Consider the following 22,343-nt stretch of genomic DNA (forward strand, 5'->3'; position numbering starts at 1 on the left):
TGGTCATAAAATCCATTTAGCCGGGTCCCTCAAAGCTCATTTTACCATTGAATATTTACTTGGTACTAATTGAATTCTCCATTTCAATGGACTGTTCTAATCAGAAAAGTGCAATGATACATAGAGAATGCATTTCTATTTATTTACATGCAGGGATGATATTAATGCACTGCTGATATTAGCCACAAACACAGATATTTGAAATAGAACATACTCCCGAATCCTACTGAAACATTGTAGCTCAGGCCTTCAGGCAGCAAAAAGGAGGAAAGAAAGAATTGTTAATGCATAATAGCCATTCCATCCCGGAACAAATAACACCGGAGACAGAAAATTCTCAGCATCCTTCGACTCACTCAACTTCCATCTTTTTTACATAAATTGTAGAAATAAAACATCGTGAAATTTCACTAAGTCATTTGGAGGGAAAAAAAAAAATCAAAACTCCAGTCCGTGCCCAGAAATAGCAATCTGACTGCACAAATAAACGATAAATTTGCCTGACTGTGTTGAAATTCAATGCAGCCAAAGAAAGGCCTTCAAAGAAGATAAGGTTTAAACGGCATCAAAAGGTTCTTGTGCAAAATGGATCATTCAAATCCCCAGAATGGCACTTGCCACTAATTAGTTCTGTTAGGTTTTTTGACATCAAGTTCAAGGAATCTGCTAAAACTTCCAATTTATGAAATGCTCTTGCAGGCAACCTAAGGTTGCCTCTTCAGATTACATTACAGGAACGGGTTGTTGTCCATGTCCCTGTGGCAATTTTCATTTCTTGAACATTACGGGGCAGCAACCGATACAATTCAAGGGTAGAGAAGGCTGGTTTGTGCAGAAAGGTTAAGTAACTAAAAATATATGTACAATGTTGCTTCCAGGGAAAAAGGAGGGGGTGGAAAAATGATAAATACAAGTTTCTGGAGAAAAAGAAAAGGGGAATAGCTGATGGGGGTCTCACAGAGGGGTTATTTTACCAAGACAAACAGGATAAATATAGCTAATTAAAGTGAAACATCAGAGTTTCCTTGCAATGTGTACAATTGCGGGGAAAAAAAATCTCCCAAGGAAATTTTGATTTTCAAGTTGCATAAAATGGGATAGGGGAAGAGAGGAGAAGAAGGTTCTTATACTCATTTTTATATTCATTCTCAGGAATGATAATTAAATAGAACAAATTTTTCTCAGTGTATTTATTTTTAGGTATGATTCATTCATTGTTTTAGGAATGATAATTAAATAGAACAAATTTTTGTCAGTTCTTATATTCATTTTTAGGATTGAGGAGTAAATTGAACAAATCTTTGTATATTCTTCTACTCATTTTTAGGGATGATAATTAAAATGAACAAATCCTTATAAGATACCTAGGGGTAAAAAAAAAAATTAAACAATTTACTATATTCACAAAGGTGAAAAATAAAGTATACACAGACACACACAATGACAATTTCTGAATTTAGGCTAGCAAAACTTCAGAGTTCCACAGATGGGAACTTGAATATTTATATGAGTTTCTCTGATTCCCTCAAAATTGATGGCTTCTGTGTTTAAAGCACTTGTAGATTTTTCAACAATGATCTTCAAATAAAAAGATATTTAAAAACTAGAATCTTCTTTGCAAATTAGGTAAAGGCTGCCTTTTTTAAAAAAGGAAAATAACTTTCATGAAGATCTGCTTACCTGGAAGACTCCACAAACCAGAAACTTCCAGAGTTCTTAATTTTTTCTCCAGTTCAGCCACCCGATTCCCTAGGATTCTGGAAAACAGGAGAAAATGACAACAGACAAAATTAATGAACATCTCATCAGCTCTTGGAGCCTCATCAGCTCTAGAGTGCCCTGACAGAAAATGTTTTGAGATTCAAAGTGTATGCAGAAAACACAGTGTGTATGCATGTGCAAAGAATATATGTGTAAAATATGTAATACATTATACACAAACTCTGTTGAACATACATATGAAAATGTAAAGTGAATTATGAAAAAAATACTAAATGTTGCCATTCAAGTGAGTCCTCTCCCACAAAAGTGGGGAAGCTAAACAATTATTCCATTGTTGCCCAAACGTCTTACACAATTTTTGTTTGGGAATTGCTCATTGCTAAAGATTATAATTCATTTTGAATACCCTTAGTGGTATCATACCTGATTCTTTGAGGGTGGATCTGAGTTCTGGTAACCATGAAGTCTAACCAGTAAGACGGGTGAACACGTGTAGTAAAGTTGCTTTGAGTCAATAAAATAAGATCTGCCTTCCTCAACCTAATCTATGTCTGAGACCATATCCTTGATACCAAGCCAAATGCCCAGTTGAGGGTAGGTGTTCAATAAACATATTTGATTAAAGAAAATGCTTTCCTTTTTTCCTGGCTTGTAATTATCTACGGACAGAATGAAGAAATAGGCTTTTCAAAAGAACTTCCAGCAATTGCAGAATCACCTGAAGAATTATATTGCTTTCCAAGGTGATCATTCTGATGCACTGGGACATATAATTTCTGGAACGTGTATCTGAAAAGATTATACTATTTACTGGGGAGTCAAACTTTGTCTAAATGCATGGAAAAACATAAATGTGGGCGTGTGTTTCCCCTTTTCTACTTTACACAAAATTAAACATAGTTGGGAAATGATTTTAGAGTCATCTCAAACTTGAATCACTTTCCATTGGCCTAGAAATTGAAAACCCAGTCTTTATATCATTTGGGGGATTTTCTTGGTGCTGCCATTGTTAAAATGATGCGGAAATCACCTTAATAGCAAAGTTTCAATTCCTTTCAAGCAGGAGAAATCAGAATGCTAGAATTGTTCTCCTACCTCTCTTTATATCCTGGAGATAGCTGCACACACCCACATACATACAGAGGCATGAATATGTATATATCTACACACACATATATATATATATGGTTTTGGATTCATCCTATTTTACCTGAATTGACTCGCAGCATTTTAATTAATATTCCCTTTGAGCTCCCAGAAAACTCTCATGTTACTATCTGTGGTTTTCTTCACCTAGGTACTTGGAGCTTTTCTTCTTTTCCTTAAGTCTTAAATTCTGCATAGTCTTTATCAATTACTTTCAATTTTCACCTTATTTGTTGGGTCTATTCTGCTTTCACGTCCCTGACCCTTCAATAAACCATTCTTCGTAATCTCACTTTCAATATTTTGCTCAGACCTTCTGATCCGAGCTCCCTTTTCACCAGCTGATGGGTTTGAGATGCAATCACAGCAGAGTTCAAGTTGATGGCTGTCTCTTAACGAGATCAGATCACCTGTGAGCGAGGCCTCTTGGAAACAAAAGATAAGGCTTAACTCTTCTGTGTGTGCTGAAGGATGCCATCAGAGCAACCTTTGAAGGTGTGGTAAAGAGACATTTGGTTGCGTTTTTTTTTCCCCCCTGATGTCCATGGATAACAGAGCTCTGTCTCCCAGAAATGGACCGAGGTGAATTTGCTGGTTCCCCCTACTTTGAGGGACCCTGCCTGTTTGTCAGCAGTGCCTGTTCTCTTTGGCCCGACACAAGCATCTGATACAGAGCAGGAGGTAGTAAAATGGACCCAATGGGAATTGTGCTAGTAGTGATAGTAGCAATAACATTACCCAGAACACTAGCAACCACACTACCGTTACCATGAACAGTGAAACTAATCTTTCTTGAGTCCTGGCTCTGAGTCAGAGCCCATGCTGAGCAGCTACTGAGCATACATGATCTCATCTGACCTGACAAAAACCCTGCGGTGTATGTTGTATTATTACCCTTTCACAGATGTGGACCATAAGGAACACAGAGGTTAAGCAACCTGCCCAAGGGTATACAGTTTATCTCCAAGCTGTGTCTGTTGCCAACCCCCAGTGCACTCATCCACCCCACTCTACTCCTCCCATTGGGAAACAGAGGCATGGAAATTAGTTAATTTGACCAGAGCCACAAGCAGGACTTTGAACCTGCAACTCCGTTTGTTGCCACAATACATGCTCTTCATCAACACCTCACAGTGGTCCTGTAACACAAGCATGCTTGTGTCTGGAGCAAGTTGACCTCTTTAAAAACTGTTCATAATTGAAATGTGGATGCAGCTGGGCTGGCTTGTATCACTGGGCCCAAGAGTCCTCAAAGGATAAAAAAAGTCTTCCCGATGGGTTTCACGCTGAACAAATATAGCCAGTGGTCCATGGAACGTGGGGTGGTGCAGCCCAGCGAGAGAGGGCAGCAGGCATCGAGGGAGGCAGTAAACACAAGAACAGGGTCCACTGAATTCAATTTGACCAATTCAGCACACAATTGTTGAGGCTATAGGGGATAATGAAGAGAAACAGCCTGTATCCCTGTATTTGAGTATTTGAGGGACTAAAAGTCTGGTTGGAAACAGATGTGGATACACACACACACACACACACACACACATACAGAGCCTGTCAAAGGTTTGAATAATATCTCCCAATCACCTGTTCTCTAGCAGGCATTACTCTAAGCACCACACAGATAGTATCTCCCTTACCCCTTGCAACAATCGAAGAGGGAGCTTTTAATATGCTTCGTTTGTGGATGAGGGAACAGAGATTCAGAAAGGTCAACTAACCTGCCCAGGGTGACGCAGCTGCTAAGTGGAGGGTCCGGAATCAAAACGTAGGCCTGAAAGCATGCAAGTACTTCCGAGCGGAAGTGAGGCACAGAGTAGAAGTGAAGTAAATGAGGGCTGAATCCAGAGCGGTTTTGAAGGACTCAGATCCTGAATGAACTTGTTGCCCTATTGAGAAGGGTGAGACTTTTCTATGTCGCCAACAAAAGTGAGATATTGGAAGTTCTGAAGCAGAGGTGCAGCACGGTGATGTTTAGGGAAAGTATTCTTGAGGTAGAGTGGAGAATGACTGGTATCAGTATGAGTAGAAGAAGCAGGAAGGCCAGTCAGAAGGGTGACGTCCAAGTCAGTGATAGTGGTGGCCTCCAACAAGCCCAGGGGGCGATGTGGGAAGTCAGCCGAATGGAGTAAGAATACTGAGGTAGGTGAAGAATTTGAGGTGCCTATGGGATATCCATGGAGACAGCCAGTCACGTGATAGAAGAAAAGTCTGGGAACGCAGAGATGGGCATGGAGGCTGGGGAGTAGATCTGCTCACCAGCAGAGGGTGAGAAGTCAGAAGAACAGGACCCTAGAATATCCCTGTCTAAGGAAAAAAAGGATTAGAAAGGCATAGCTGGACAGGGAAGAGGAGAGCCAGGCCACATGGGGCCAGGAAGCCAAGGGGTGTGAGAGACCCAGGTGGGATGTCAGTACTGTTTTATTCTGGAAAGTGGTCACATTAGATGAAAAAGTCAACCTAGTAGATGTGCCTGACCCTTGAGAGAGATGTTTCAGGACAGTGGATAGGGGTGAAACCCAGAATCCAAGTGACAGGGTTGGGAGAAACAGACTTGGGGCAACCAGAAGCAGGGAATACAGATGACCCTTCAAGTAGTTTAGCAGGGAATTGAAAGAGACAGCTAGGGCAGTAGCTTGAGGCATAAACAGGTTTGAGAGAGGAAAATTTTTTTTTTTTTTTTTTGTGGGAGGGGAGAGATTTTAAAATAAGGTTTTTTATTTAGCTATGGTTTGTTTTAGGAGGGATTTCAGCATATGTCTACCTAGCAGTCTAGGAAAATCCTCAAGATGTCAGGCCTCCAGACAGATTTTCAGTAGTAGTTTCTGATAGTAACAACATGATAGGGGATTGGCAAAGACAGAACCAACTCGGGAGTTGGCCATCACTGTGTGTCTGTTCCTGTTCCCCAGACAACATGGGAGCAGAACTCCCTGAGGGTCCTTGGGGAGAGCCCAGTCCTCAAGATGTGAGTCCTGTCCTCCCTTCCAACTCTGTGTGGCCTTCTTTTGACTCTCTGCTCTGATCCATGACAGCTCAAGCTGCTCTCAGTGTCTTGAACTTCCGAGCCATTTACCCTTGGCCAGAGTGGGGGAGAGCAATAAACAGTATTAGGATGGCAGGAAGGAGAGTGAAAGGTCACTATCTTCATGTATCCACCACCATCACCAGCAAAGTATTGACTGGAAAACTAAACGGGGTGTTCGGTAAAACATGATTTAAACACCTGCCTCTTCTGTTACTGCTTTGCTACCTGTTGATAAATCACAGGATGCTCATCCCTTCTTTAGCAATAGTCAGACAATTGCCAACTCTTTGGCAATGAGTACCTCAAGCAAAATGCCCATTAATTGAAAATCCTCTCAAAAAATAAAGTCCTGTGTGGATCCATTCGTTCTTCAAGATGGCTCCCATTGGGCCTTCTCAAGGCGGGTTGAGTGACAGGCAGTGGAAAGCCAGTAGGGGGAGCACAGGCTTACAGAAACACAATACCTTTATTCTCACTTAGAATGCTCCACCAACACAAAATTATATTATTTTAGTTACAAAAGGGGGATCACAGCAGCAGACCAAATTCAGATTTTATTCCTAGCCCCCACTTTGTTTATTGTATAATTAGTTTTTTTTTTTTACATGGCCCCAAATAAAACATTTGCTGAAAGTATGAAACCAAAGACCTTCTAAGTTTTAAAAATGGCACATTAGGTACTTTATGTATGGATATGAAGCAATCTTTAAGATCTACTGTTATGGTGGGGGGGGATCAAGGTGAAGAACAGTGGAAAAAACCACTTTTTGGGTGAATACTAGCTATCATTTGTAAGAAGAAAGAATGAAAGAAAGAAAGAAAGGAAAGAAGAGAGAAAAGACTATATTTGTACAAGTATATATGAGTATTTATATGTGTCTGTAGAAATGTGTTATATGTTTATTTCCATATGCATCCTTGGAAAGGGATACATAAGAAATAAGGAACAGTACGGTTCCTTCCAGGAAGGGGAATTGGGGGCTGAGAGATGGTGGTAGTTTAGAGATACATTGTTGTTTAACCTTTAAAATTTGAACCATGAGATGGTACAGAATTATTGAATAATAGTTACAAATGACAAGGTACATTAAAACAAAATTAAATCTGAAAAAAACAAAAACAAACAAACAAAAAACAAAATTAAATCTGTCAAAATGAGCAAATCTGTTTCTCAACAGAGGATGAGCGCCCACGGAGCCTGGGGCGGGCTGGTCACGGTAGGGTTAAGACAGGGCAGGTGCTAGGAAATCAATGTGTCCTGAGAGGCAGGAGCGCCAGGTTGACAGTCTGGGGTTCCTGAGTTCAGCAGGCCCCAGGATTTAGCTTTAACAGTTCTGCTATTTCCTGAAGCCCATATTACACTATATGTTAACTAATTAGGATTTAAATAAAAACTTGAAACAAACACGAAAAGAAAAATCCAGCTTTTTAATGGGGGCTTGTGACATCATCAGAACTGTAGCTGGGGGCGTGGGGTTGAGAGAGGGCGGAGCTTGGTGGCGGAGGAGGGTCTGGGGTCTGAGGTTGGAGGATCAATGGGAGGGTGTTCCCAAGGGACAGGGGATAGTGGGGTGGGACCAAAGCTGAGGGGGTAGGGACAGCATGAAGACCGAAGGCCGAGGACAAGCACCTGACATATATACAGAGTCCAGGAAAACCGTAAAGAGTATCAAGGGAACAAGAAAAAGGATTAGAAGATGAGTCCATCATCCATTCATTAAATAAGTCTAAGGACATGCAGTGGGCCCAGCACTGTCCTCCTTACTAGGAGGGCACAGCGATTCTATTCTAATTAGACAGCTTCAACCTGCATAATGTGGAGGTGTATTGACCGTGAGTATCACGAAGGTGGGCAGAGCCCATTAAATATTCTTCAAATCATGCTTTAAATGGCTGCATGATAGTCTATCTTATGGATTTACTATAATCTTTTTTTAAAAGATTTTATTTATTTGACACAGAGAGAGCGCACGCGCACGAGAGAGGAAACGCAAGTGTTGGGGGAGGGGAGAAGAAGGAAAAGCAGACTCCCCTCGGAGCAGGGGGCCCGTCGCAGGGCTGAGATCATGGCATGAGCTGAAGGCAGACCCTGAACGACTGAGCCAGCCAGGGGTGCCTGGAGTTACTATAATCTTAACCAGTCTCCAACTTAAAAACATTGGCGGGGGGCACCTGGGTGGCTCAGTTGGTTAAGCATCTGACTCTCGATTTCCGCTCACGTCATGATCTCAGGTTTGTGAAACCATGGCCTGAGTCAGGCTCTGTGCTCAGCATGGAGTCTGCTTGTGATTCTTTCCGTCTGTACTCATGCACTCTCCCCCTCTCAAAATAAAATAAAATATAAACAAAAACATTTGCGTTGTTTCTGTTTTCTGCCCTGTTATAAATGAATCCATTTATGTGACCCTGAGGACATCATACTGATTTTTTTCTTTAGGATAAATTCCTAGATGCAGACCATGTGAGTCAAAGGGTGCAAGCATTTTCAGGGGTTTTAAAACGTACTGAGGAGTGGGTGGCCCAGAGTCTAGACTCCTTGGACGTGAATAGCTGAAGGGATATGGGGGAAAATGAGAACCTATTATTGGAAATATGGGTCCTGCTGTGGGTGGTGAGGTGAGTACAAGAGTTCTGGGAAGTGCCTGCAGAAAGTGAGAAGCAATCATGCAGGGGGTGGGGGAGATGAAGCCCCCAGGTGGGGTAAGGAGAGCAGAAGGCCTGGTGGAGACCTGGGGTTGAAGCAAGGGGCATGCAGGGAATGGAGGGGAATAGGAGAAAGTCAGAGGAATCCAAGGAGATGAGTGCAAGTTGCGAACTGGGATGCAGAGAACTCAGAAAAGAAACAGACTCCGAAAGTGGGGTTTGGGGGTACTGGAGACCCTCAAAGGGAGATGGCTGTGGAACATCTGGAAAGAGATCTCAGGAGGTGTTGAAGCTGAGGTGGTCTTTCTTTCCTGGGGCTGGCTCAGATCCAGAAACCTGACGTTCCCTCCAGAAAACCGCTCAGAATCTGCATTTCAGAGCCAGTGCCTCTGAGTAATTCTGACATGGGTGCTCCCAGGACCACAGTTAGAGGGGATGCTATTGAAGAAGTAAAGGCAGCCTTCTTGTTCACAAAGATGCTGGGTGAGTGAAATTCAGGGGGAGCTGCAGCGCTGGGGAAAGACTATGGGGGTTCAGGGAGCTCTGTGTGGTGTCTGGGTAAAGAGGCAGAAGCCAGGGGTTGGGGGCAGGAGTGGACGAGGTGGGATGAGTTGCTCACAGGGGAGCCAAGCCCAGAGGAGGGAAGATGGTATAGACCAACAGGATGGTGGGTGGGTGTGTTTCCCAGAGCCAGGAGGGAGAGGGTGGAAGGCACTGGTTCCAGGGAAGGGTAAGTCTTGGGGTTCCTGGGAAAGCGCATCTATTTTTTTCAGTAAAAGAGCAGTTGAGGTTACCTGCTGAGAACAGACTAGGGTTTAGAAGACCTGAGAAGGTTTGAAAGAGCCCCAGTGGGGGCTTTATAGGGAGTCAGTGAGGACAAAGAAGGCTCATGCAGAACACTATCGGCTGCAGGGGATTCTGTCTGGATAAAATAGACCTCGTACCTATTCTGGGGAGATTTCCATTTCTTCTCCCTCCCCCGAGACATCTCTGCATTTTAGCACCTGACTGTCTCATTCCTTGGTTAAGATTTCTTTTAAAAGAATTTTAAAAACTTCTTCTGTCAATAAATTACCCTTGTCATCCCTCTGAGATTGCCCAGACTCCCTCCACTGCTCCCTGCCTTCTTTTATATATATCTTAATCTCCTGCGCGATCTTCCCTTCACTCCCGGCTTCTCTTTTTTTCTATCTTGTTTTTACAATACTCTCAATCATGTTCCAGTTGCCTCTCTCCCCGTGCCCCTCCCCCTCGCCAGGACCCTGCTTCCCTCACCCCTCCCCTCCTTGCTGGAAGCCGCAGCGTTTCAGAGCCTGCTCACTTCTTGCACGGCTTCATTTTGGGGCTACGTGTGGGTTTCATAAGCAGGACCAGCTACATAATTCTGGGGCCCACCGCAAAATGGAAAGGCAGGCCTCCTTGTTCAAGAATGATTAAGAACCTCAAGATGGCAACCATGGAGTTCCGAACCAAGGGCAGGGCCCTTCCAAGCATGGTCGCTTGTCCTCAGGGCCAGTCCTGTTCATGGTGTCTGTTGCTTTAACTTATTGTTGTTCACCATTCTTTGAACACCTCCAATTTGCGTGTGTCTCTAATGGTTACTAACTTGAGTCGTTATGTTTATAAGAATCAGGGAAGGGGCGCCTGGGTGGCTCAGTGGATTAAGCCTCTGCCTTCAGCTCAGGTCATGATCCCAGGGTCCTGGAATCGAACCCCGCATCAGGCTCTCTGCTCAGCGGGAGACTGCTTCCTCCTCTCTCTCTGGCTGCCTCTCTGCCTACTTGTGATCTCTGTCTCTGTCAAATAAATAAATCTTAAATAAATAAATAAATAAATAAATAAATAAATAAATAAAAAGGGAAGACACTCTATTTTAATTGCTCCATCCCACCACTTTCTCTGTTTCTCTGGAAGAGTGACATGACACTCCCTTCTGGGCCCAGTTGCCTATGAAAATTGATGCTTGGCCTTCCTGCTGGTCAGAACCCCCCAGTGTCATGCTGTAAGTTACGATGGCACCGAGGAGGCGCCCTCCCTGAAGGAGACCCGCAGGAGAGGTAAGGTGAGTCACCCGGGAGATCGTACTGCCCATATCATCTGCATTCCTCAGTGAGTGGCTCTGAGTAAGTGTTCAGTCTGTAATGGCTGGTAGTATTCTCTCCCTCCCCCACTCTGGCAGATGGCTGAGATGCTGTCACAGTGTGGACACAGCATTCTAGTTTAGGAGGTGACCTTCCAGACTCGAGTGCTCCCCTCCCCTCCCCCAAAGGCCTGCCATCCCACCTGGCTGCCATCCCCCACTGGTGGCCAGCATCCTACATCTCTCCCACCCACCCCCACCCAAGGATCCAGTCACCTACTTGTTGGTCTGCCTCTGGTGCTGGATGACCATGTTTTTCTCATGGATTGTCTCTAGCAGGGCTGTGGCCAGAGATTTCAGATCAGAAATGGACTGTGGAGTGGCTGGAAGACTGCACCCGTGATCTTCGGATAACAGATCCTGAACTGGGTGGGATACAAAGTTTACAACTCAGTCTTAAGTCCTTCTGGAACACGGCAATGTAAACCTATGTCCGATCTTCCTGGACAATGAAGCTGGGTTAAGCTCCTGGCTTCTAAATGCTATGATGAAGTATTGAAGAATCCGCTTCAGGTGTTTTCGTTTATTTTTAAAACAAAATAAAATTTAGTGTGAGGGTTGAGCAGAAACAAGGAAGTTCTCGTGGACTTTTATCACCCATTTCTTAAAGGGATAATAATCTTTTGCATTTGTCCAGCATCTCACCCTTTCAAAATGCTTTATACTAACTCATTTGAGGCCCAAAATTTAAAAAAAAAAAAGATAAAATAAAACCCACCTGGGAAGTATTATTTATCCCCATTTTATGGATGGGAAAGCAAGGTGCTGGTGGATTAAAAACATTAGCTGAAGGTCACACAGCCATGCAAATGGCAATGACCCTTGTCCTGAGCTCCTTGCTTTGTGGCAGAGTTTCCTACAGTGTGCTATGTTCGGTGGGCGGCAAGATCCTATGGGGCATTATTTAAAATATAAAATATATTTTGTGTCTGCATCTTTTTAGAAACCATGAGTTACCATAAAAAAGACACAGCCTGTACTCCTATCAGACAGAAAAAATAAATCTCTCACTACATCTCTGAACATCCTTTTCTATATGCCTATACATAGATACACAGATTCATACATTTTTCTTGAAATGAGAAAAAGCTCTTCTTTTTTTCAGTTAACCCAACTCCTCATCATCAATATCTCCTAAAACATAAAACGTAAAGGCAGTTTGGGAGCCCATATGTAGATATAAGTTATTTAATTCCTGCTGGACATTTATGCTACTTTCTATTTTTTTTTCTCATAACTAATGTAGGAAGAACTTGCCTCAAGCAGTATGTTTTCAGATGTTGATAATTATTTCTTGCTGCTCAAAGGGGATGAGTTCAAGCTTTGTCAAAATAAGTTGCCAGAGGGTTGTCCTGCTCTGGCAGGCTTAGGGGGTGATGTTTGAATGTGGCTGGCATTCCCCACATCAGTGATGGGACTGGGTCGTCTCACCATTCAAAGACATTTGGCTGGAAACCTGGGTGGCTCAGTGGGTTAAGCCGCTGCCTTAGGCTCAGGTCATGATCTCAGGGTCCTGGGATCGAGTCCCGCATCGGCGGGCTCTCTGCTCAGCAGGGAGCCTGCTTCCTCCTCTCTCTCTGCCTGCCTCTCTGCCTACTTGTGATCTCTCTCTGTCAAATAAATAAAAAAAATCTTAAAAAAAAGAAAAGATGTTTGGCTATCCAGGGTATCCAGAGCTGAACTCACATGGCTACTTCACATTACTGGGGAGTACTGAGGTTTTGAGTTTAAAAATAATTCTAGGATGTCTTTTTTTTAGTTGAGTGGAAAAACAGAAGTTGCTTAGAAAAGTGCTTTGGTTATTAGGCCGGCTGAAGATTCAGCACTTTTTTTTTTCCCCCTAGCCACCCCAGCTCTGATTAAGACTCCTGTATGATCGTCACTGGTCTGTGTGGCCGACAACCCAAAACTGGGCTAGTCGCCCATGTTCAACCTGAGGCTTACGCTGAGAACTGAGTTCCCAAATATTAAGTGTCAGAAGTAAGCTCTCTGCTATTTATTCCCCTGGACTGTTCCTGGAAGATCATTATTTTTCATCAGAATCGACAAGGAGGAGGAACAGAATTGCAATCAATAAAAGCTTCTTTGAAAAAGGCACATGTTCTGTGATAAAATGATTTCAGCAGCTGTGAGACTTTTCTATTCTGGTCACAGAGGCCAGAAAAAGGAGAAACTCGGTAAGGTTGGAACATGGACCCATGGATGTTAAACTGGTGCTTGAAGGAGGGAAAATGTTCTTAAAGGAAGAGCACAGGCTAGGGGACCAGATGTGAAGGGGGTCCCGTTGTTAGAAAAACGTCTAATGCAGTGGTTCTCAAAGCAGGATCCCAGAACCGGCATCAGCAACACCTGGGAACTTTCTAGAAATGTGCATTCTCTGAAGCCTCACTGTACCTACTAAGTCAAAAACTCTGTGTGTGTGTTGGGACAGGGTTGGGGCAGTAATCTGTGTTTTCAAACAAGGCCTCCAGCCAATGCTGATGCGGATGGAGGTTTGGGAAGGGCTGTTCTAAGAACCATTTTCGTTCCCCCACCACAAACGGAGACGCGGACCCCGAGCTCTGGCATTCTGTGGTTCTGACCCTCCAGAGAACAAACCCTACCTTGCTTTGCAGATAGGACTCCAGTCAGCGCACTGCTGCTAGATTTACTCTGGCCTTTGGAGTTTTTCCGTCTTTCGAGAGCGTTCTAAAGCAGCATTGGGAGAAAATACAAATCTCTATCAAAAAAGCCAAAAAAAAAAAAAAAAAAAAAAGAAGAAGAAAAGAAAGAAAGAAAAAAGGAAAAATACCTACTTAGAGTAGATGCATGCTCCCATCAGACACACAAGACCCCTTGGCAAACCCCAAATGCTGACCCAACTTTTAAAATTCTGAGACCCTGCCAAAGAGGTATGAAATTTATGGACCTGGTAGAGAGTTTTGTTTTGTTTTGTTTTGTTTTTTAAAATTGGTGCCCAGCAGAATGACAGCAATTACCTTTTCCTCTATATAAAAGGCACTCAATGCATATTCATTAAATTAAATCATATCTGAAAGCAAGCACTCCATCTAATATGTGAAGTCACTAGTTACGGAAACCCCTTCTGAATAGATATGAGATGGAGAACAGGTTTACTTTTATCTGCTGATGCCAAAAGATCGCTGTTGGTCTTTGGAAGACTTTCGTGGCTGGACTGGAAAAAGCCACAAATAATGAATGACGTCTGCCACGGACACAAGATAAGGAGGCACACAGGTGCCGACCAAAGTGCCATTCCTATCACAGACCCTTACACTACAATTGATATGCGCTGTGTAGCAGTGCTTGGCACATTGAAGAACCAAATAAAGGCTGTTAAATGAATGCAGACACACATTTTTTAAATGTATGTATTAATTATACAACTTTAAAAGCTGCATTCTTCTTTGGCTGTGTGTGTGTATATATAGACTGGTGTAAAGTGTGGCCCCCAACCTCACGGAAAAGGGAGAACAGCATAGAGACTTCAGGGAAGAAAGGCTAACGTCAGAAGCCAGGAATACGAGACGGTTCTCCCAAGCATCTAGACTGCTATAAAGCTCTACCCTTAGGAAGAGAAATCAATCTATTTTCAAAGCAGAGAAACCCAGGAGATGTTTCTAATTATAACGCTCACAACGAACATCTGCAGAAATAGATATTATCAGGCTAATGGAGCTGGGATGAGTCTAAACAACAGTGGGAGAATTTAAACATTCTGTCCTTTCAGTGTGACGTGAACGTTCTCGCTCAGATTGTGATTCCCCAATCTTGGTTTCTTCTTGTCGCTCGGAAACCATTTTCTTATGGATGATTATGAGACAAGCAGTGTCTGATGATGGAACATTTTCTAGAGGTGCTGATAAGAAACCTAATTCTATGCGGACTGAGGCAGTGAAATGGCCACGTCCAGATCTGGGCAGGCTCCATGCGCCCTGCCTAGGTGACAGCAACGAAAATGCTCTTGCAAAAGCTATTTTTGTTGTGTTTGTTGTTTGGGGCTTCATTCTTCCTGGTTACCTCAGTGAAAGCTCTTACTTTATCTGGGAGGGCAGGCGAGCACTCACATGTCTTTGGCACATAAAAGGGAATTAACACAGAATGGCATTTAGATGTACAATCGTGAGTCATGACCAGCATCATCACAATTCTCTACCTTATACTTGGCGATGTTTGATTTCAAGAGGTTGACCTCTTCGTGGAGTTGCTTCAATCGCTCTTGAAGGTATCTAGGAGAGATAACATGCAACTAGGAAGTGTCTGGGCACAAAATAAAAAACATATAGGCAAGTAGGAGAAGAAAAAAAGAAAACAACCCGCCTCCAGAGCTATTGTGCACACACAATGCCTTCTCACCACCAAAAGAGGAGAAGAAAAGTGCATCTTGGTGACCTCTTCTTAAATGGATGTAATCAAGGTCAAATATGCCCAAATCACAGAAACCCTACTTTAGAACAGCCTTCTGCAGAGAACCCCTAAGGGATATCAACACAGTTTTCACATAATTCTCATTAAGATGATTCCACTGGGAAGGCAGGCAGGAAGAGGCGACACCAGACATAACATTAAATTAGACACACGCGCACACACACGCACACACACACACACACACACACTCTGAAATTTGCCTCGGGGAAAAGAAAGAGCTAAGGGAATTTCTCAATTTATTTTCTTATTCTTTCCCCTCTCCTTGATATCAATGCCAAGCAGCTTTCATTGGCTCCCTACCCTTCTTGCACAGATGGGAGGCGGGGAGGAGCGGGGGAAGGAGACAGGGGTCGGGGAGGCAAGTGTATAGGGGTGTGGTGCTTTTCTGACTTTCGAAGCTGATACGTGGCATTACTATCACCATTTTGGCGATGGGACTTTCCTTTCATTGCAAGGCAGCTGTAACTTGGGCTGCGAGACTGCACGGCCGGTGTCCTGCCTGAGTGCATGCCCGGGCCCAGCCACTTGCCTGTTCTCCATACAGAGGGCATCCACGTCAATGATGCGGTTCTCGTGCCCACCCAGGATGTGGTTTAGCTCCTGGTTGAGCCTCTCCACTTTGTCCTGGTAGGAAGACCGTTCTTCTTTAACGTCCTGAAGCTCGTCCACCGAGGCCTGCAGGTCATGCTCCAGAGACTCTATCTGAAACCAAGGAAGTGTCCTTACTTAAGATGTTCTTCAGACATCATTTTAGGGCCAGAGATGGAGGCTTCTGCTTTGCTGATCGACTCTGACAGGGCATATTCATCCCACCTACGAGAGGAGGGAAATGAAGTCTAGGCTCTCTTTCCTGTCCCCTAACTAGGGCTCTGTACCCATTGAGATTTTGTCTAAAAAGTATCACTCAACACTTGGGTAAATTTGCAAATTAAGGCCCATTTGTCATGTCTTGTTCCTTTCCTGTCTATCCTGAATGGGGGAAAGGGAAGATGTTTCTTGTGTTCAGACCAATGGCACCCCAAACTAGGGGAACAGACCTTCTGGAAGCAAGGACCACAAGAGGCAGATCAGGAACTTACAGAGCAGGGAGAACGTCAAAGCATTCAACTCACACCGTCCTTGCGCCTCTGGCTGGCATCCCAGGCACCTTGCCCTCTCTGAGAAACCGGACACAGTCCAACGGTACAAATATATCCCCCACTCTTAACAGATGTTAGCAATAACCTGTTCCTTAGCTCTCTCCAGCTGCTGAACCAAGTCTTCACGCTCATGGGCTGCAAAATGCCGCACGCCAATTTCTTCGTCTCCGAGCCTCTGTTTGGCAATTGTCATCCTCAAGAGCTATATTTTCCATTTGTAAAAAAAGGAAGAGAGAGAGAGAGAGACAAAATGTGTGTGTGTGTGTTAAAATGAATAGATCCAAACCAAAACCTGAGCATATTCAGCAAAAAGTTTTGGAAGGTATGACTTTTCAAGAAATACTGAGGAAAGGCATGAGACAAAGAAATGTCTTGGCAATATCATGAATTAAAGAATAAGTTAAATATATATTGTAGTTTGCACACACATGCATATACCCCTATATCCATGCACACACAGTGTAAGTCTAACGGGAACACTGGCCTGGGCGTTTCAAGGTGGAGGTCCTTTGCAGCTCTGGCACAGTAAAGAAAAAACTCTGGGTCTCTTCTACAGTCAGCAAAGACAACAAAATGATAACATAATTTTTGGAAGCATCTAGTAAGATAGGCTTGTTGTTCCCACATCTTAGCAATGAGGCTATGTCATCAAGGGCCTTAAAAATGTCCCAACCAATGATCCCGTAACCTTGTTTCTGACAACCTGGGCTAACAGCAATCCCAGACATGCACCAGCTTTAGGAAAAAAGAAAAAGTGGATTGTACTCTCATTTTCAGAAAGAGCAAAAGAATGAGAACAAACATCTAATGAGCACAGGATGGCTAGCAAAATGCAGTGCAATCAATCAATGGGCTAGTTTGCAGCTGTTGGAAATAAGGGTGATGAACTGTGTAATAACACAGAACATGCTTATGACAGCATGCTAAGCGGGGAACAAAAAGCAGAAGACTAACTTTCATTTGTAGTAAAATTGAAGTCATACAAAGAACCTGTGCACAAAAGAAAAAGTGGCCCAATACACTCTAATTTTTTAAAAAAGATTTTGTTTATTTATTTGACGGACAGAGATCACAAGTAGGCAGAGAGACAGGCAGAGAGAGAGGGGGAAGCAGGCTCCCTGCTGAGCAGAGAGCCCGATGCGGGGCTCGATCCCAAGACTCTGGGATCATGACCTGAGCCATGGCAGAGGCTTTTAACCCACTGAGCCATCTAGGTGCCCCTACCTACACCCAAATTTTTAAATGTGTGTGTTTTGGTGATGGTGAGATATGTATGTTCTCTGTTCTGTACTCTATGTTCTAACTTGTCAAATAAGCACACATGACTTTCATAACAGACTTTCATTTATAGGTTTTTAAATGCCTACAGATAAAATTCCAGGTTCTAAAATGTAATTTTCCAAAGGATCCCTGCAGACCTAGAGTTGCTCCAGACTCTGGCGCCTAGCTCCATGTGCAATTCCAAACCTTCGGGTAGGGTCATAATGGAAACAGTGATCCCCGGAAGATCTGATGGGGCCAGAACTGTCCTTAAGTGTCTAGCTCAGTGCCAACATCATGGCCATGAGACTGACTTTTTCAAGTTATGGCCCTGCTTCCTGATGCTTCTTCTGAAAAGGTTGTAAGCTTGATTCCCCACCTCCCTGTAGGGTGTGTGTGGATGGGCTTCGTAGACGAAAAACCTGGAGACAGATTTTTATGACCCAGCCAGTGAAGTCCGCTTGGGGCATGCTTTTCCTCACCTAGCATGAATCTTAAGGTGTTCGTGGCCAGCAAAGAAAATGGATCCTCAAGTCTCTAAAGGATTTAGGGGCAGGTGAAAGAAAATTAAAAGCCAAAGTTGAATATTAACTAGATAGAGACAATAAATACCAGCAGTCACCAAGGAAAACAATGGTGTAAACAGAAGCAACGAACATCTACTTTCAAACGACAACTACTTTGGGTCCTTTACTGAAAACCACTTGACTGAATGTGACCAATATTTATTGTGCACCTACTATGTGCTAAAGCAGCACTGATACTGAGCAGACAATTCTCTGGGCAGCTTGTACAAAAGGCCAGCAGAGGACATAGGATACTTAGGGATGTAGACAGCTGTGCTCCATGGAACCTGATTACAGCTGATCCTCATAACTCAAGGGTCCTGCAGGTGTGAATTTACCTACCTGCACATCTATTTGCAATCTCAAAATCAACATTCGTGGCATTTTTGCATCATGGCCAGACATGTGCTGCTATCAACAGAGTTGCAAAGAACATGATTCCTCCGACAGGAGTGTTTCCACCTGAGGTAGAACAAAGCAATGGTCTACCTTCTTGTTTCAGTCCTCGTACTGCAAACAGGTGCTCCTTTCATGGTCTGGTCATTGTCCTGTTTGTTCATGCCTTTTTGCTTTTTGTTGGTGTTCTGCTGTTTAAAATGCACAGTGCTGAAGTGATGTCTTGTGTTCTAGGTTGTGAAGTTGTGAGACGGAGAATACGTGTCAAATGTGACTTACAGCACTATGGGCCTTGAGTTCAAAGTTCTATGTGAACTGATTAAAAAAAAAATTCTGACCAGAGGCTCAGAGGAACCTAGTCTTACATTTCCCCTAGGAGCAATCTTCGGTATTTGTTAATTTGCTGTTTGCAGAGAATTTAGAGAGCAGAGCTATCACGAATGATGTGAATCACCTGTACGGGGGGGGATGGCGTTTATAGCAGAACTGGTTAATTCAACCAACTGCTGGGATGTGAAACCATCTTCTGCATCAGACAATTTCTTGGCTCAGAACTTTTGGAACCCAAGTGGATATGCAGATAGACAGACAGCTAACCAAATGAGAAATGTTTCTCAGATCAAAGGGTCTAGGAACGAGAGGGCTCATGCCTTTTTTGGCGTGAGGCTACAGGAGGCCTTTGACACAGCGTGGAACGGGGGGCACTTCTCCTGATATGTGAAAAGCCAGATTGACAGCCTGATCTTGAAGTAATAAAACACTGCTGTGGTTTTCCATGCACAGAATGCTTCACTGAACACCTAATTTAGAATCACACAATTATGTTTGCTTAACGCCAATTAATTATTAAACATGTTTATTGAGGTCTGACAGCCATATAAGAGAGTCATCTTTTATATGCCCGATGCCTGTTATGCTTCAATAAATATGTTAACAATCATTTGGTGTTTAATATGCATACAATATTGCCTATTAAATTGCAGGGCTGGACTGGTTGAAACATTTATTTTTAAAAGTGAGGCCCACACTCGTAATAGCTGGATCATTAGTTGGTCTGAAACTCAAGTGCAACCAGCTGAAGGGGCCCAAGGAGGGGGTTGCGGTAGGGATGCAGCGGGAAGAGTTCTCCTGACTTCCAGGGCAGCAGCCCCTGCAGGCCCTGGAATCTGTCTTGGTTGGGGTCTGGGGTCTGGGTCCACAGTCTGCTACCTGTACAACTATACACAGGCCTGACCTTCCCCAAGCTGCTGTATCTTCCACTGAAGCAGTAACAGTATAGCTTCTGCAGGTGTGTGTGGGGGGGGGGTTGAAGGGGGCAAGCAGGTGCTATAAGCATGAACTGAGAATGAGTGAGAATGAGTGCAGGTGGTTTAAGTGAGCATTTAAGTCAGGAGTTCAAAGATCGTGCTTGGCAGGAAGAGAGCGATGGAGAAGAGAGGATGAGTGAGGACAATGTTTTCAGTTGTGCCGCTATGCACCCCTGCTTTCAGGGTCCCAGACAGAGGGGTGTGGGAGGGTGGCTGCTAATATATTCAGACACAAGCACGTTGTTCATATTTATCCCTACTGCCCGGTTCGGGAACCTAAATGCCACATGCCCTGAACTTTATGGACAATTTAAGGGACCATCAGGGGAACCAGGGCTAGACACGTGCTGACTTTAGGATATAATCCTAAGAGACGGTGGGATTTTTCTGCAATACTTAGCACAGCCCCTGGAACACAGAATGTGTGCACTGTCAGCTGCTATTACGATTCTTGTTATGACTGCCATCACCGTCTTCCTCCATGTGAGTGTCCCCATACCTACGCCCCCCCCCCCCCGGGGAGGTCCAGTCTTTCTTCCAAGCTGAAAGCAGCAGACTGGAGCCAACCTTATCCATACACTGCAGGCAATGAGGCTATCGTCCCACCTTGGAAATGGTCATGAAGCAACTGCTCAGGCCACTTAATTCCCCCAAACGGGGCCATCAAACCTCCGTGGCCAACCTCCCTGTGCCAGCCAGAGAAGCAGATCATTGCCCCATAAGGCTCATGCACGCCACCAATAGATGTATTCATTTGCTGATTTAGATGGAAATAAACGTTTATGAATGAATTATGGGTGTGAGTTGTCAGCTTATGGCTGAGGAGCAGCTGCAGCTGGGAGGTGGCTGAGGAATACGGCCACAAAACCATGTGGCAAAATGGCTCTTGGGTTCCCCTCCCCCATCCCGTGGATGGAGTCCAACTTCTCTGTGGAGGCCCTGTTCAAACTCTGGTCCTCCTTGGGGGACCCCCGTCGGAATGACTCATTCCTTTCCAAGACCTCTTCTCAGCCTTCACCCCTCAGCTCTCCACATCCTCTCCTCATCTGGTCTTCACTTGCCTGGACCCGTCTGCCCCTGTCGATGGTGACAGGTAGGCAGGGGCAGGAACGGCTGTATTCGCAGGTGTTACCTGTGTTCAGATCCCAGTGCTGCTTATCCTCATTGTGCCACCTTGGCAAGTCATCTAACCTCACTGGGCCCTGGGTGTCATTGTTTTTCTGAAAATGGGGACTGTGTTAATCCGTCCAGGCTGCTGAAGCAGATTGCCACAGATTCAGTGGCTTCTAAACAACAAGCGTTTATTTCTCACCATTCTAGAGGCTAGAAGTGCTAAAATCGAGGTGCTGGCAGACGTGGTGTCTGCTTCCTGCTTCAGAGATGGCCGCCTTCTTGCTGTGTCCTCATGTGGTGGAGGACGTGACTGAGAGGTGGAGGCCTCTTTTGTAAGGACACCTGTCTCATTTATGAGAGTGCCTCCTATTGACCCAATCACTGCACAAAAGCCCCACTTCCTGCTAGCATCCCATGGGAGGTTAGGATCCCAACATACAAATTTGTGGGGGGACACAAATATTCAGTCTCTAACACTCCGCCCCTGGCCCCCTGAAATTCATGTTCTTCTCACATACATAATATACTCATTCCATCTCGACAGCCCCAGAAGTCTTAACTCATACCAGCATTGACTCTGAAGTCCAAAGCCTCATTGAAATAGCACCTAAATCAGATATGGGTGAGATTCCAGTCATGATTGATCCTGCTGCAAACCCCTCTGGCCATGAGCCTGTGAAACTGGACGAGCTGTGTTCTCCCACAATACAAAGGCAGGACAGGCAGAGGACATTCCCATTCCAAGAAGGATAAACAGATAAGAAGAAAGGGGTGACCTCTTACACTGTTGGTGGGAATGCAAGTTGGTGCAGCCTCTTTGGAGAACAGTGTGGAGATTCCTCAAGAAATTAAAAATAGAGCTTCCCTATGACCCTGCAATTGCACTCCTGGGTATTTACCCCAAAGATACAGATGTCATGAAAAGAAGAGCCATCTGTACCCCAATGTTTATAGCAGCAATGGCCACGGTCGCCAAACTATGGAAAGAACCAAGATGCCCTTCAACGGACGAATGGGTAAGGAAGATGTGGTCCATACACACTATGGAGTATTATGCCTCCATCAGAAAGGATGAATACCCAACTTTTGTAGCAACATGGACGGGACTGGAAGAGATTATGTGGAGTGAAATAAGTCAAGCAGAGAGAGTCAATTATCATATGGGTTCACTTATTTGTGGAGCATAACAAATATCATGGAGGACAAGGGGTGTTAGAGAGGAGAAGGGAGTTGGGGTAAATTGGAAGGGGAGGTGAATCACGAGAGACTATGGACTCTGAAAAACAATCTGAGGGGTTTGAAGTGGCAGGGGGGTATGAGGTCGGGGTACCAGATGGTGGGTATGATAGAGGGCACGGATTGCATGGAGCACTGGGTGTGGTGAAAAAATAATGAATACTGTTTTTTCTGAAAATAAATAAATTAATTAAAAAAAAAAAAGATGAAGAAAGCGGTGAT

At 44.1% G+C, this 22,343-nt stretch overlaps 1 protein-coding gene across 2 annotated transcripts in view; it reads right to left on the minus strand.

Moving 5' to 3' along the window:
• The window catches only part of CCDC149 (coiled-coil domain containing 149), a 97,872-nt gene that overhangs the window by 15,288 nt on the left and 60,241 nt on the right, over positions 1 to 22,343 (minus strand). Inside the window, exons 5-11 of one of the 2 annotated variants that reach the window (XM_045076131.1) lie at positions 16,329 to 16,445; positions 15,634 to 15,806; positions 14,833 to 14,905; positions 13,280 to 13,364; positions 10,897 to 11,041; positions 1,681 to 1,757; positions 215 to 247 (exon numbers count right to left, since the gene is read on the minus strand). In XM_045076131.1, coding sequence (XP_044932066.1) covers positions 215 to 247; positions 1,681 to 1,757; positions 10,897 to 11,041; positions 13,280 to 13,364; positions 14,833 to 14,905; positions 15,634 to 15,806; positions 16,329 to 16,445 — 703 coding nt within the window. The remainder of the gene's footprint in view (positions 1 to 214; positions 248 to 1,680; positions 1,758 to 10,896; positions 11,042 to 13,279; positions 13,365 to 14,832; positions 14,906 to 15,633; positions 15,807 to 16,328; positions 16,446 to 22,343) is intronic. The other variant, XM_045076127.1, reaches the window with a different exon arrangement.

Source organism: Mustela putorius, unplaced genomic scaffold (genome assembly GCF_011764305.1).
Source record: "Mustela putorius furo isolate JIRA1106 unplaced genomic scaffold, ASM1176430v1.1 tig00000083_pilon_pilon_pilon, whole genome shotgun sequence".
Taxonomy (NCBI): domain Eukaryota; kingdom Metazoa; phylum Chordata; class Mammalia; order Carnivora; family Mustelidae; genus Mustela; species Mustela putorius.